The following is a 15,000-nucleotide window of genomic DNA, read 5'->3' as shown; positions in this document are numbered from 1 at the left end:
AGGTAAGGTCTTCTGCTGCATCAACACCTAAGGTGTTTCTCTCTAAGAGAGATAGAGAGAAAGAGAGAAAGAGAGAAAGAGAGAAAGAGAGAAAGAGAGAAAGAGAGATAGAGAGAAAGAGAGAAAGAGAGAAAGAGAGAAAGAGAGATAGAGAGAAAGAGAGATAGAGAGATCAAGAGAAAGAGAGATAGAGAGAAAGAAAGAAAGAAAGAGAGAGAGAGAGAGGAGAGAGAGAGAGGAGGAGAGAGAGAGAGAGGAAGGGAGGGAGGGAGAGAGAGAGAGAGAGAGAGAGAGAGGGAGGGAGGGAGGGAGGGAGGGAGGGAGAGAGAGAGAGAGAGAGAGAGAGAGAGAGAGAGAGAGAGAGAGAGAGATGAGAGAGAGAGAGAGAGGGAGGGAGGGAGAGAGAGAGAGAGAGAGAGAGAGAGAGAGAGAGAGAGGGAGGGAGAGAGAGAGAGAGAGAGAGAGAGAGAGAGAGAGAGAGAGAGAGAGAGAGAGAGAGAGAGAGAGAGAGAGAGAGGAGAGAGAGAGAAAGAGAGAGAGAGAGAGAAATAGAGCGACAGAGTGGGGTTCGGGGCGAAAGTCAACGGGTAAGAATTTCTTTTTTTGTTCACAAGGCGATGTTTGAGGATTTCCAGAATGGTCAAAGGTCAGACAAACAAATGTGCCAGATATCAGAGGTCACGCGGCTTTGTGACAAAGTACTGTGGCGAAGAGGGTAAATATGAGTTAACGAATAGGATAAGCGGGCAGAAGAGAGGATAAAGAAGAGAAGGAAAAGGGAAGGAGGAGAAGGACCCTGCAAAATTATCCTGCCTTGCACCTCAGCGAGGGCTGAGGGGCAAGGCAGGGGCGATCCCCTACTTCGGGCTTCAGTTCCCGTCCCCTATGCACCCCCTCCCCCCCTACGACAACACTGAGCAAGGGACAGGGGGGGGGGGCTAGGTCTGTTAGGCTGTGAGGAGAGGCGTGAATGAGGCCCCCTTTGAATATTCTTTTTTAATGTTGATTTTTTATTATTTATGGGTCATATGTTGTAGAATGATTAACTGTTTTTATTGGTTATATGTTGTAGAATGATTAACTGATTTTATTGGTAATATGTTGTAGAAAGTTTATCTACTTTATATATATGTCTAATCAGTGAATGAGGCAACGGTCTGTCGGGGCGCCTACCTCGACGCACTGGAGGACCGCCCTGTGCACGGCCGGAATGTCCACGACGATGTACACGGGGGAGTCGAAGCGGCGGTACCTTGTGGGCGTGACAGAGCTGGACCTGGACGACGCCACGCCCCGCAGGTCCTCCCCGCCCGCCTGCAGGCTGGAGGGCAGGGCGGAGAGCGGGGCGTCGTCCGCGTTGCCCGCCAGCGTCGGGGGGAAGCGCGGGGGCGTGATGGGCGAGAGCGCGGGCGACCTGAGGCGCGGCGAGGACAGGGAGTGGGGGGAGTAGGGCGAGCCGGGGGACAGGAAGGGCGAGCTGGGGCGCGGCGAGCCCTGGGACATGTGCGAGGACACCGGCGACGCCAGGTTGTGCGGCGAGGTCATGCCCGGGGAGTGGAGGGGCGTGGACGAGGCGATGTTGTGGGCGGAGCGAGACGGCGACAGGTGCGGGACGGGGAAGTGGTGCGGCGACAGGTGCGTGGTGGGCGACAGGTGCGGGCTCGGCGGCAGCGTCAGGTGCGTCGACAGCAGGCCGGTGTTGAAGTCCGCCCCGGTGGTGGGCGAGCGGCCGATGGGCGTGGGGCGCGGCACCAGCAGCGTCGACATGCTCTCGAACGTGACCCGCGGCACAGAGCGCGAGCGCTGCCGGAAGGGGGGCGGAGTCTGCAGGTCCGGGGCGTCCATGAGCTCGTACGACGGGAGGTTCTGCAGCTGCCTCTGGAAGGCCACGATGTCCTCCTCGCAGGACGCCAGGTCGTTGCGCGACTGCGAGATGTTGGGCGTCGAGCCCGAGGAGTTGATCTGGTCGTGCACGGACTTCGACCGCTTCTTGTGCAAGCTCGAGAAGCGGAAGCTCCTCTTCTGGAAGATGGAGGGCGAGCTGGAGGGGGTCGTGCCCTTCGACGAGCTGCTGATGGAGTTGTGCGACTCGGCGGCCCGCAGGCGCGCGGGAAGCAGCTGCTGGAGCGTCACGCTGACGTCGGTGGTGCTGATGGCGGCCAGGGTGTCGCGAAGGCGCCTCCCCCCGGAGCAGGGCTGCGAGAGCGCGCTGCCGGGCGTCGACACCTTCCTGTGGTGGAGCTTGAGCTGCGCGTCCTCGCTGTTGGCGCGCGACGGCAGGGCCGACGTGCGCCGGAGGTCCTCCTGCGAGGCGGGCGACAGGGGCGGCTCCTCGGGGCAGGCCTCGGCGAAGTCGAGCGTGAGGTTGACCCTGCGCCTCTTGCGCAGCGTGGAGGCGTCGGTCTCCGAGGAGGAGGTGCGGGACCGCGCGCGCCACACCTCCGACGAGTGCGAGGTCCAGGACGAGCGCGACGTGCACGACTTCCACTTGGTGAGGTGGTGCATGGAGGTCAGGAGGCGGTGAAGGAGGAGGCGGAGGAAGATGACCGGGTGCAGGACGAGCGGCAGCCCCAGCATGAGGCAGGACAGCAGGCGGCGCCCCAGAGGCCCCTCCTCCTTTCCGGCGAGTCGCTTTCCGCCTCGAAACCCAACGCCTAGACCTGGAAGGGCGGAGTCATTAGTGCCTGGACTCGTAAGAGGGTTAAAGGCGTCTGCAATGATACGGGATAAAGTGAAGGATAAGATACGATTAATCATCCTTCATCAAAATGAGAACCAACAATACGTCACTACATAAATAAAGGAGAAGAGGATAATAAAAACCACTAAGAGAGAGAAAAAAAAACCACAATTGTTTTGGAAACCGCTTTTTCCCGACGTTCCCAGCATTCTCAAAAACAGGAGCGCCTTTCCACTTCCTCTTAAATTCCAATAAGCAACACACTAGACCCTCCCCTTTTTTTCCTGTTCTGCACAGCCTCCTCTTCTAATTCCCTTTTTACTACAGCCTCAGATGGCCACACTCTTCCCCAATAACCAGGAATTCAAACTACTCTCTTTACGAACGGCTCAACATCTCCGACACTTTACCGACCAGGCTTTATCTAAATACCCGTGCTTTATTTACACTTCTAAGGGTTTACCCCACTTCCAAGGAGCCATATATACCCACAATTCTTTGATTCTACCCACAATGCTAGGACTCCAAACTTTACCCATATTTCAAAAGGCTTTATCAAACATCCTCACTCGAGCCTTCACCCACACTTCAAATTTACAAAGCTCTACACTTTACCCACAACCTTATTGCATTACCTTAACTTTACCCACATTTCAGATTTTCCCCACATTTCGAAGGCTTTATCGACAGTTCTAAAAAAAATCTTGCCCGTTTTCCCATGACTTCAGGCTCTACTCGTAAGGCTGTTGACTTATCCTGGAACTCTCCTTTCGCTCTTTCAACTAGCCCCGCCCGCTGCCCTCAGGCTGTCTCTCTCTCTCTCTCTCTCTCCCTCTCTCTCTCTCTCTCTCTCTCTCTCTCTCTCTCTCTCTCTCTCTCTCTCTCTCTCTCTCTCTCTCTCTCTCCCTCTCTCTCCCTCCCTATCTCTCTTTAATCTCCCTCCTTTGCCTCTCTCTCTCTCTCTCTCTCTCTCTCTCTCTCTCTCTCTCTCTCTCCCTCTCTCCCTCTCTCCCTCTCTCCCTCTCTCCCTCTCTCCCTCTCTCCCTCTCCCCCTCTCTCCCTCTCTCCCTCTCTCCCTCTCTCCCTCTCTCCCTCTCTCCCTCTCCCCCTCTCTCCCTCTTCCCCTCTTCCCCTCTTCCCCTCTTCCCCTCTCCCCCCTCTCTCCCTCTCTCCCTCTCTCCCTCTCTCCCTCTCTCCCTCTCTCCCTCTCTCCCTCTCTCCCTCTCTCGCTCTCTCTCTCTCTCTCTCCCTCTCCCCCTCTCCCCCTCTCCCCTTCTACCCCTCCCTTCCTCCCTCCGTCCTCCCTATATCTCTCCGTAGAAACTTTACGCGGATTCATCAACGCAAACAATAGTGAAAATATACCTTAAAAATAATAAACCTTTTAAAAATATAAACCACACAATATAAACCATAAGATTATGCGTTTTATCTTTTCATAAAGTATATCAACATGCCTTATATATTTCATGATAGAAACAAAAAAAAAAAAAATTCAGGAGGCAGAAATATGATAATCATTTCTTTTCTTAGAGTTATTATTAATAGGCTAGATGATTTTCGTTCAAGGAATGGAGCCTTTGAAAAAAATAAAAATAATAATAAAAAAAATAAAAAAATCAGCTGATCGCATCGACGTCAAACTAAAATGACATAATTTTTCTATGCAATTAATGAAACATGAATATAATTATGGCCATTTTACCCCCACTATAAGAATAATAAAATGTATAGTTCTCACACTGCCATTTTATATATTCATTATTTTATATATTTACTCCCTTTTCATCCATTTTCAAAATGGCGGACCAACAGACTTATCAAAAAGCTACATTCCTTAACGAAAATTACGTTTCAGAAAAAGACGTTAAGCAAATGGATCTTTCGTGATTAGACACATGTGAATCCGATCCATAAAAAGGAAGAAAAAAAAAAGAGAGAAAATATAACAATTATCGAAAAAAAGAAAAGAAAAAGAAAAAATATATATATTGAGAACTACACAGCTAAAGGAAGCGGAAGCATTGCTATATACAAGCACGCACACACACGCACACGCACACGCACACAAACACACACACACACACACACACACACACAGACACACACATACGCACACGCACACACACACACGCACACGCACATACACACACGCACACACACTTTATTCAAACAAAGCCACCTCCCCCTCCCTATCCGCACACACATACATACATCCCCCCCCCCCCCATTCAAGCACACCCACATACCCACCCCCCCCCGTCCCCAATATTCACCCCAAATACCCTTTGCCCAACACCCACACATCAACATGAGTCTGCTTTCCTCGTACCCTCCGCCCACACATAATATACCCCCTCTCACTCTCATACACCCCCTCCCCCCCCGGCCGCATCACACACGCACCAATTCCCTTAACACACACACACACACACACACACACACACACACACACACACACACACACACACACACACACACACATACACACAAACACACACACCCAACCTTCCCACACACACACACACACACACACACACACACACACACACACACACACACAGACACACACACAACCTTCCCACACACACACAAACACACACACCCAACCTTCCCACACACACACACACACACACACACACACACACACACACATACACACACACAACCTTCCCACACACACACACACACACACACACACACACACACACACACACACACACACACACAACCTTCCCACACACACACACACACACACACCCAACTCCCCCCAACCCCCAACCCCCTTCCTCCCCACCCACACCCACCCACCCACACACACCCACGTGGTTCTAAGCAGCACGCCAGCGGCAGGAGAAGAAATAGAGGAGTGTAAACCTTAGGAGCCTGACCTCTCGCCGACTCAGGAGGTTCGCTGACCCAGTCCATGGAGGTGGTGCTCGTCGGGGTTATGCCGGAGGTGCTCGTGCTCTGCGGGAGATAAGGTCAGATGGGGTTAGATAAGGTCAGATAAGGTTAGATAGGGTTAGATAAGATGAGCTAAGGTCAGATAGGGATAGATAGTGTTAGATTAGATGAGATGAGATAAGGTCAGAAAAGGTGAGAGAGGGTTAGATAAGGCGAGAGAGGTGAGAGAGGGTTAGATAAGGTGAGAGAGGGTTAGATAAGGTGAGAGAGGGTTAGATAAGGTGAGAGAGGGTGAGATAAGACGAGAGAGGGTTAGATAAGGTGAGAGAGGGTTAGATAAGGTGAGAGAGGGTTAGATAAGGTGAGAGAGGGTTAGATAAGGCGAGAGAGGGTTAGATAAGGTGAGAGAGGGTTAGATAAGGCGAGAGAGGGTGAGATAAGGTGAGAGAGGGTTAGATAAGGTGAGAGAGGGTTAGATAAGGTGAGAGAGGTGAGAGAGGGTGAGATAAGGTGAGAGAGGGTTAGATAAGGTGAGAGAGGGTTAGATAAGGTGAGAGAGGGTTAGATAAGGTGAGAGAGGGTTAGATAAGGTGAGAGAGGTGAGAGAGGGTGAGATAAGGTGAGAGAGGGTGAGATAAGGTGAGAGAGGGTTAGATAAGGTGAGAGAGGGTGAGATAAGGTGAGAGAGGGTTAGATAAGGTGAGAGAGGGTTAGATAAGGTGAGAGAGGGTTAGATAAGGTGAGAGAGGGTGAGATAAGGTGAGAGAGGTGAGAGAGGGTTAGATAAGGTGAGAGAGGGTTAGATAAGGTGAGAGAGGGTGAGATAAGGTGAGAGAGGGTGAGATAAGGTGAGAGAGGGTGAGATAAGGTGAGAGAGGGTGAGATAAGGTGAGAGAGGGTGAGATAAGGTGAGAGAGGGTTAGATAAGGCGTGAGAGGGTGAGATAAGGTGAGAGAGGGTTAGATAAGGTGAGAGAGGTGAGAGAGGGTGAGATAAGGTGAGAGAGGGTTAGATAAGGTGAGAGAGGTGAGAGAGGGTTAGATAAGGTGAGAGAGGGTTAGATAAGGCGAGAGAGGGTTAGATAAGGCGAGAGAGGGTGAGATAAGGTGAGAGAGGGTTAGATAAGGCGAGAGAGGGTGAGATAAGGTGAGAGAGGGTGAGATAAGGCGAGAGAGGGTGAGATAAGGCGAGAGAGGGTGAGATAAGGTGAGAGAGGGTTAGATAAGGTGAGAGAGGGTTAGATAAGGTGAGAGAGGGTTAGATAAGGTGAGAGAGGTGAGAGAGGGTTAGATAAGGCGAGAGAGGGTTAGATAAGGCGAGAGAGGGTTAGATAAGGCGAGAGAGGGTTAGATAAGGCGAGAGAGGGTGAGATAAGGCGAGAGAGGGTTAGATAAGGTGAGAGAGGTGAGAGAGGGTGAGATAAGGTGAGAGAGGGTTAGATAAGGCGAGAGAGGGTTAGATAAGGTGAGAGAGGGTTAGATAAGGTGAGAGAGGGTTAGATAAGGTGAGAGAGGGTTAGATAAGGTGAGAGAGGTGAGAGAGGGTTAGATAAGGCGAGAGAGGGTTAGATAAGGCGAGAGAGGGTTAGATAAGGCGAGAGAGGGTTAGATAAGGCGAGAGAGGGTGAGATAAGGCGAGAGAGGGTTAGATAAGGTGAGAGAGGGTTAGATAAGGCGAGAGAGGGTTAGATAAGGCGAGAGAGGGTTAGATAAGGCGAGAGAGGGTTAGATAAGGCGAGAGAGGTGAGAGAGGGTTAGATAAGGCGAGAGAGGTGAGAGAGGGTTAGATAAGGCGAGAGAGGGTTAGATAAGGTGAGAGAGGTGAGAGAGGGTTAGATAAGGCGAGAGAGGTGAGAGAGGGTTAGATAAGGCGAGAGAGGGTTAGATAAGGCGAGAGAGGGTTAGATAAGGCGAGAGAGGTGAGAGAGGGTTAGATAAGGTGAGAGAGGGTTAGATAAGGCGAGAGAGGGTTAGATAAGGCGAGAGAGGTGAGAGAGGGTTAGATAAGGTGAGAGAGGGTTAGATAAGGCGAGAGAGGGTTAGATAAGGCGAGAGAGGGTTAGATAAGGCGAGAGAGGGTTAGATAAGGCGAGAGAGGTGAGAGAGGGTTAGATAAGGCGAGAGAGGGTTAGATAAGGTGAGAGAGGTGAGAGAGGGTTAGATAAGGCGAGAGAGGTGAGAGAGGGTTAGATAAGGTGAGAGAGGGTTAGATAAGGCGAGAGAGGGTTAGATAAGGTGAGAGAGGGTTAGATAAGGCGAGAGAGGGTTAGATAAGGTGAGAGAGGTGAGAGAGGGTTAGATAAGGTGAGAGAGGGTTAGATAAGGTGAGAGAGGTGAGAGAGGGTTAGATAAGGTGAGAGAGGGTTAGATAAGGCGAGAGAGGGTTAGATAAGGCGAGAGAGGTGAGAGAGGGTTAGATAAGGTGAGAGAGGGTTAGATAAGGCGAGAGAGGGTTAGATAAGGCGAGAGAGGGTTAGATAAGGCGAGAGAGGGTTAGATAAGGCGAGAGAGGTGAGAGAGGGTTAGATAAGGCGAGAGAGGTGAGAGAGGGTTAGATAAGGCGAGAGAGGGTTAGATAAGGTGAGAGAGGTGAGAGAGGGTTAGATAAGGCGAGAGAGGTGGAGAGAGGGTTAGATAAGGTGAGAGAGGGTTAGATAAGGCGAGAGAGGGTTAGATAAGGTGAGAGAGGGTTAGATAAGGTGAGAGAGGTGAGAGAGGGTGAGATAAGGTGAGAGAGGGTTAGATAAGGTGAGAGAGGTGAGAGAGGGTTAGATAAGGTGAGAGAGGGTTAGATAAGGTGAGAGAGGTGAGAGAGGGTGAGATAAGGCGAGAGAGGGTTAGATAAGGTGAGAGAGGGTGAGATAAGGTGAGAGAGGGTGAGATAAGGTGAGAGAGGGTTAGATAAGGCGAGAGAGGGTTAGATAAGGCGAGAGAGGGTTAGATAAGGCGAGAGAGGGTTAGATAAGGCGAGAGAGGGTTAGATAAGGCGAGAGAGGGTTAGATAAGGTGAGAGAGGGTGAGATAAGGCGAGAGAGGGTTAGATAAGGTGAGAGAGGGTTAGATAAGGCGAGAGAGGGTTAGATAAGGTGAGAGAGGGTGAGATAAGGCGAGAGAGGGTGAGATAAGGTGAGAGAGGGTTAGATAAGGCGAGAGAGGGTGAGATAAGGCGAGAGAGGGTAGAAGGTAGAGAAATGTAAGGTAAGGTAAGGTAGGGTGAAGTGAGGTCAGGTAAGGTAAGGAAAAGTAAAGTAAGGTAAGGGAAGGTTGAAGTGAGGTAAGGTAAGGCAGAGAAAAGCAAGGTAAGGTAGGGTGAGGTGAACTACGGTAAAATAAGGTAAGGTAAGGTGAGATAAGGTTAGATAAGATAAAAGGAGAGAAGAGAAGATACAGTAAGGTAAGTCAAGGCAAAATAAGGTGAAATAAGGTAAGATAAGATAAATTAATGTAAGGTAAGATAGGAAAGTAAAGAATATAAGAAAATAGTATTCGTGCTCCGGTTAAAAGAAACAAAATCCGAAATAGACGAAAAATAATATGAAAGATGAAAATAAAGTCGAGTTGGTATCAGAAAGGGCATCCGTCCATAAAAAAAAGATACCTACCATAACCTGATACTAGCGAATGAGACAAAGCAACAGCAAAAGAAAGAAACTCAACTTCGGCTCTGAAGAGGAAAAGGAGAAGAAGGAATGAAAGTGAGAGAAGAAGAAGAAGAAGAAGAAGCAGAAGAAGAAGAAGAAGAAAAAACAAACAAACAAACACGTTCAACGCAGGGCAGGTCTCCCACTGATAACGGAAGAGGGCGCTGTTGTTATGCCTCCTGTGTATAACGAGTGTTTATGCTGAAACACGCTTAGTGTGAACGGCGCCTGCTTCCCGAAGGCACGGCCCATCACGGGAGGCACAGGGAATAGCGTTGGTGCCCATCTTTCATGAATCTCACGTGTGGGCATTGTGGGTTTTTCTCAAACAGGATAAAGAATGATAACGAAAGAAAGTATGATGAAGAGAGAGAAAGAGATATATGGAATAAATAAAGTAAAGGGAGCGGCCACTGAATGATGGGATAGATATATAGATAGATATATAGATAGATAGATAGATAGGTAAATAGACAGATAGTCAGATAAATAGGTATACAGAGAGATAGAGAGAAGCCATTGTTTATCAAAAAGATAAATAAATAAATAGAACATAAATAAATAAATAATTGAAACATAAATAAATACCATGAATAAATAAATAAATAAGTGACAAATGAATGAATAAATAAATAAGTGACAAATGAATAAATAAATAAATAAGTGACAAATGAATAAATAAAAAAATGAAAAAAAGCGAATGACTAGAAAAAAGTGAATAAACAGATAAACCAATAAATAAGTACACAAGAAAAATAAATAAACAAATAAATAAATAAAGATAGAGAAAGGCCGGACGCAGAGGGGGAGGCAAGGCGACAAGACAAGCGGAGCGTGGGCGGAAAATACACAATAAAAGAGTGCATGGGGAGAGGATGCGATAAAATAACGATCGAAAAATGCAAAAGAGAATTAGAATGAGGGGAAAAAAGGACGACGAAAAATGGGGAAGATAATCTAAAAGCGATCAGAGGGGAAAGGGGCGAGAGGGAGAGGAGACAAAATGATAATAAAAGGGGTGTGAAGAGTAATGGAGAAGGCAAGGGAAACTGACTCTAAAGGGAAGAGAGAGAGAATGTTGATAATGGAGGAAATATAAGGTAATGGGAAAATAATGTATAATATCGAGATAAAAAAAAAAAAAAAAAATCAAATATTGGATAAAGGTAAAAATATGAGAGAATGAAAATTATTAAATTATGAGGTAACGAGGAAAAGAAAGGACGTAAATAAAATGAAAAAAAAGAAGAAAATGATGGGATATGGCAACGGAGAAAATACGAGACCAGTATGGGGGCAACATGGAAACGGAAATAAGTTAAAAGGAAAGGAGGAAAGAGAAACAGGTTAAGACACGATAAACAATAAAAGAGAGAGGGGAAAAAACAAAACAAAAATTAACAACAACAAAACAACAACACACACACACACACACACACACACACACACACACACACACACACACACACACACAGGAAGTGAAGGAAAGGAGAAAATAAGAGACAAAAAGGAGAGGAGAGAGGAATTGAGGAAAGAGAAGAAAAGAGGACAGGAGAGGAAGGAAGGGAGAACGAAAAGAGGAGGAAACACAGAGGAAACGAAGATGAAGAAGGAATGAAAACAACAAGAAAGAGCAGAATATAAAGACAAATAAAAGAGAAGAAAAATAAAATAGAAAAGATGAAAGATAACCCGAAACAAAAAAAACAACAACAACATAATCCAAATTTCCTGATATGATATCATAACAAATAATATATATTCCTTAACCTATATAACGTAATATCTGTTACGTAACATATTTGTAATTTGTGAGTAACATCTACCTATCTTTTTCTGGTAACATATATCAATCACCTGCTTGGTATTACTTACCTTTTATCTATTTAGTAGATAATATGTATCAACATGTATTAATATCTATCTATTATATGTTGTCCAATATCTATCAAATATCAGTAGATGATATCTATTAATAAATACATAAATAAATATAAAATAATAAATACGTAAGTAAAAATAAAATAAGTAAATATGGAAATAAAAAATACAAAAATAAATGAAAATAAAATAATAAATACATCAGTAAAAATAAATAAATAAATACATAAATAAAAAATATAATAATAAATACGTAAATAAAAATAAAATAAATGAATAAATAGATGAATAAAAATAAAATAAAATAAATTCATAAATTAATAAATAAAAATAAATAAAAATAAAATAATAGATACAGAAGTAAAAATAAATAAATAAATAAATAAACAAACAAAAATAACATAAATAAATGAACATACAAATAAACAAATTAATATATAAAGGAAAACAAAAATAAATAAAACAAATAATAATAATAAAATAAAAAAAATAATAAGATAAATAAAAAAATAAATAAAAAAATAATAAGAAAAAAAAAAAAAAAAAAAAAAAAAATAAGATAAATGAAGGAAACCCCGAGCTGTGAGCCTGGGTCCTCGCCGGCCTCACCTCGAGCGTCTTGAGCGTGTGCAGGACCATGCCCTCGACGGACATCCCGAGGACCTTCTTCTCCTGCGACGACACGATCGGGGGCGGCGCCGACGTCATCATGATGTAGTCATCCTCAGAGCTCTCTCCCAGGGGCGTCGGGGGCGGGGCCTCGTCTGCGGGAGGAGGGTGGAGGGGCGTGGTGTGGCGTGGAGGGGCGTGGAGGAGGCGGGGCGTCGAGGAGGCGGGGCGTCGAGGGGCGGGGCGTCGAGGGGCAGACCGTGGAGGGGCAGACCGTGGAGGGGCGTGGCGTCGAGGAGGCGGGGCAGACCGTGGAGGGGCATGGCGTCGAGGGGCGGAGCGTCGAGGATGAGGAGGAAAAACAAAATTAGATGAAAAATGAGAAAGAATGGGGATGAAAACAGGTATTTAAACATTGTTTGTATTTATATATTTAACAGTGGTTATTTTCACGGCAGCTTTGGGTTAAAAGTACACTATAGGCCACGGGAGAAATTGTGTTTGAGTGCCCTTATCTATTCTTACTGATGGTGAAGGGAAAGAAACGGAAGAATAACAATTATAACGACGATAACAACAATAGCCATAACATCAAGAACAAGGAAAAGAACAACGACAACAATAATAACAATGATATTTTATGCCCGAGCTGAGCCTTTGAAAGCTGAATGCACCATTGCCTTAACAGACTCCTGTAAATGATTTCGTTAGACAGTGTACACATAATATAATTTCAGTATGGATGGTCAGTGTGAAGGAACGTGTTTTCATCATCCATGTAAAATTCACTCTATAAACACTTTACTTCATTTTCTTTGGCAGAGAAACAAAGAAACAAACAAAAGTAAAGTGAAATGCGACCTATCTGAAAAATATGTTGAAGACGAGTATCAATTTAACCCAATCGCCACGTATGGCAAGAATACACGCCATGCCCAATGTAATACAATTTTGTTTATTGTATTTACACATAGATGGCTCTACAAGTGCTTAGTCACCAAGGAGTCGGTTATTAGTCCTACCTATCTCACCTGTTTACCCTTTTCCTCGACTTTTGGAAAGGGTCTTTTGCATTATTTCCTTGTCTTAAATGTTATCGAAATTTTAATAACAATTTAACAACCATAACATCAACAATGATATCAATATCGATGTCAGCTGTTTTAAGAAGAAAGAAAGAAAAAAAAAAAAAACATTTTCCCGCTCAGTCAAGGAATGGGGAAATCAGGATCGGTCACTAGGGCTGCTGATAGACTCCTTGCCGGCTGAGCACATGTGGAGCCATCTGTATATGACAACATTCACAAACAAATACAGGAGACAGAACATAAATCCGGGGCGTTTGGGTTAACAACGCAATCGTTTTGTGCAACCTTAGTAAACCCCCGCATCCTTCAAATCAACAAGTCCAAATACCCACACGCTATTTCAAAACCAAACCTGGCACACCTTAAACCCCAAGAAATAAACCCTAAGGCCATTTTACCCAAATATTCCTAAACCGCCTTTTGCATTTCCGTCCACCAGATGGCCAGCCCAAGTAGACTCGTTTCCCCCCAGTGTACCCAACCTACTCGTCGGAGAAGGACCACGCCGAGCGCTGCTCCCAGAAACTAATTAATATTAATTAATATATTTCCCCTTCTCCTCCTTCCACACCGTGACGTCAGCATCAGATATGAAGGTAAAACAGATGGCGTTAATAATCCGAGCCAACGCGAGGTAATCAACGCGCGACGACGAAGAGGCCTATATGAAAAAAAAAAAAACGAAAAAAAAGAAAAAACGAAAAAACTAATCTTATACATCGTACCCCATATGCTTGTGCTTCATAAAAGGGAAGCCACGAAGGAACGGGCGGGTAATATAGACGATTCATTCATGCCATTTGGGGAATCGTCAATATGCCTCACGTTGTGCGCTACTGCGTTAATAATACGAAATCATGCTGTAATAGGAGGGGAAAGAACCAGTGGACGAGTAAGAAAAGAGGAACAGAGAGAGAAAGAGAGAGAGAGAGAGAGAGAGAGAGATAGATAGATAGATAGATAGATAAATAGAGAGAGAGAGAGAGAGAGAGAGAGAGAGAGATAGATAGATAGATAGATAGATAGAGAGAGAGAGAGAGAGAAAGAGAGAGAGAGAGAGAGAGAGAAGAGAAGAGAGAGTCAAAGAGAAAGAGAAAGAGAGATAGAGACAGACAGACAGACTGACGGACGGACGGACGGACAGACAGAGAAAGGGAAATAACAGAAAGGAGACAGCCAGAAAACGCGAAACGAAGGACGAGCGAAAAGCGAGAGAGAGAGAGAGAGAGAGAGAGAGAGAGAGAGAGAGAGAGAGAGAGAGAGAGAGAGAGAGAGATATATATATATATATATATATATATATATATATATATAGAGAGAGAGAGAGAGAGAGAGAGAGAGAGACAAACAAACAAAAAATACAGAAAAATATGGAGAATAAGAATTAGTAAAATCAGATAAAGAGATAGAAAGAGCATTAAACAATCAAAAACAAAGAACAGATAGATAAAGAGAGAGAGAAAAAAAAAACATTGGTAAAGAGAAAGAAAGAAAATTAAAAACAACAACAAAACAAAAACAAAACAAAAACAGACAGACAAAGACTGAGAAAGAACCTAAACAGCTTTCGGCCTCCGCTCTCTCGGTGGCAGTCAGAGCGAGGTAAACAGAGCGAGTGACAGGCAGTGTGGCAGAGCATTCATCTCCGGGGGGGGGGGGGAGGGGATGGAAAGGCAGGAGGGAGGGGAGGAGAAGGGAGGAGGGAGGGGAAGGAAAGGGAGGAGGGAGGGGAGGAGAAGGGTGGAGGGAGGGGAAGGAAAGGGAGGAGGGAGGGGAGGAGAAGGGTGGAGGGAGGGGAAGGAAAGGGAGGAGGGAGGGGAGGAGAAGGGTGGAGGGAGGGGAAGGAAAAGGAGGAGGCAGGGGTGGGGGGAGGGGGGTGGAGGGGAGGGAATGGAAAGGCAGGAGGGAGGGGAGGAAGGAGGGGATAAGGAGGGTAGGCTTAGGCGGGGGGAGGGAGGGAAGGCAAGAGGGGAGGGTAGAGTAGGTGGGGAAGGAGGGAGGGACTGCAAGAGGGGTAAGGGAGCGCAGGAGGGAAGGAGGAAGAACAGAAGTAAGATAGATCAGGAAGAAAGGAAGGAACGAAGGAAGGAATGGAGGAGGAAAGGAAGGAAGAAAGGAAGGAGGGAAGAAAGTAAAGAAGGAAGCAAGGAAAGAAGGAAGAGAGGGATAAAGGAAGGAAAGGAGGGAGGAAAAAA

General features: G+C 46.0%; 1 protein-coding gene across 1 annotated transcript in view; it reads right to left on the bottom strand.

The window, feature by feature from the left end:
• Positions 1 to 12,040, bottom strand: part of LOC125032337 — a 19,329-nt gene extending 7,289 nt beyond the window's left edge. The window contains exons 1-4 of the mRNA XM_047623434.1: positions 11,977 to 12,040; positions 11,718 to 11,872; positions 5,572 to 5,650; positions 1,174 to 2,660 (exon numbers count right to left, since the gene is read on the bottom strand). Coding sequence (XP_047479390.1) covers positions 1,174 to 2,660; positions 5,572 to 5,650; positions 11,718 to 11,872; positions 11,977 to 12,040 — 1,785 coding nt within the window. The remainder of the gene's footprint in view (positions 1 to 1,173; positions 2,661 to 5,571; positions 5,651 to 11,717; positions 11,873 to 11,976) is intronic.
• Positions 12,041 to 15,000: the final 2,960 nt, after the last annotated feature.

Source organism: Penaeus chinensis, chromosome 14 (assembly GCF_019202785.1).
Source record: "Penaeus chinensis breed Huanghai No. 1 chromosome 14, ASM1920278v2, whole genome shotgun sequence".
Classification (NCBI taxonomy): domain Eukaryota; kingdom Metazoa; phylum Arthropoda; class Malacostraca; order Decapoda; family Penaeidae; genus Penaeus; species Penaeus chinensis.
This window is presented reverse-complemented; position numbering and strand designations above follow the sequence as displayed.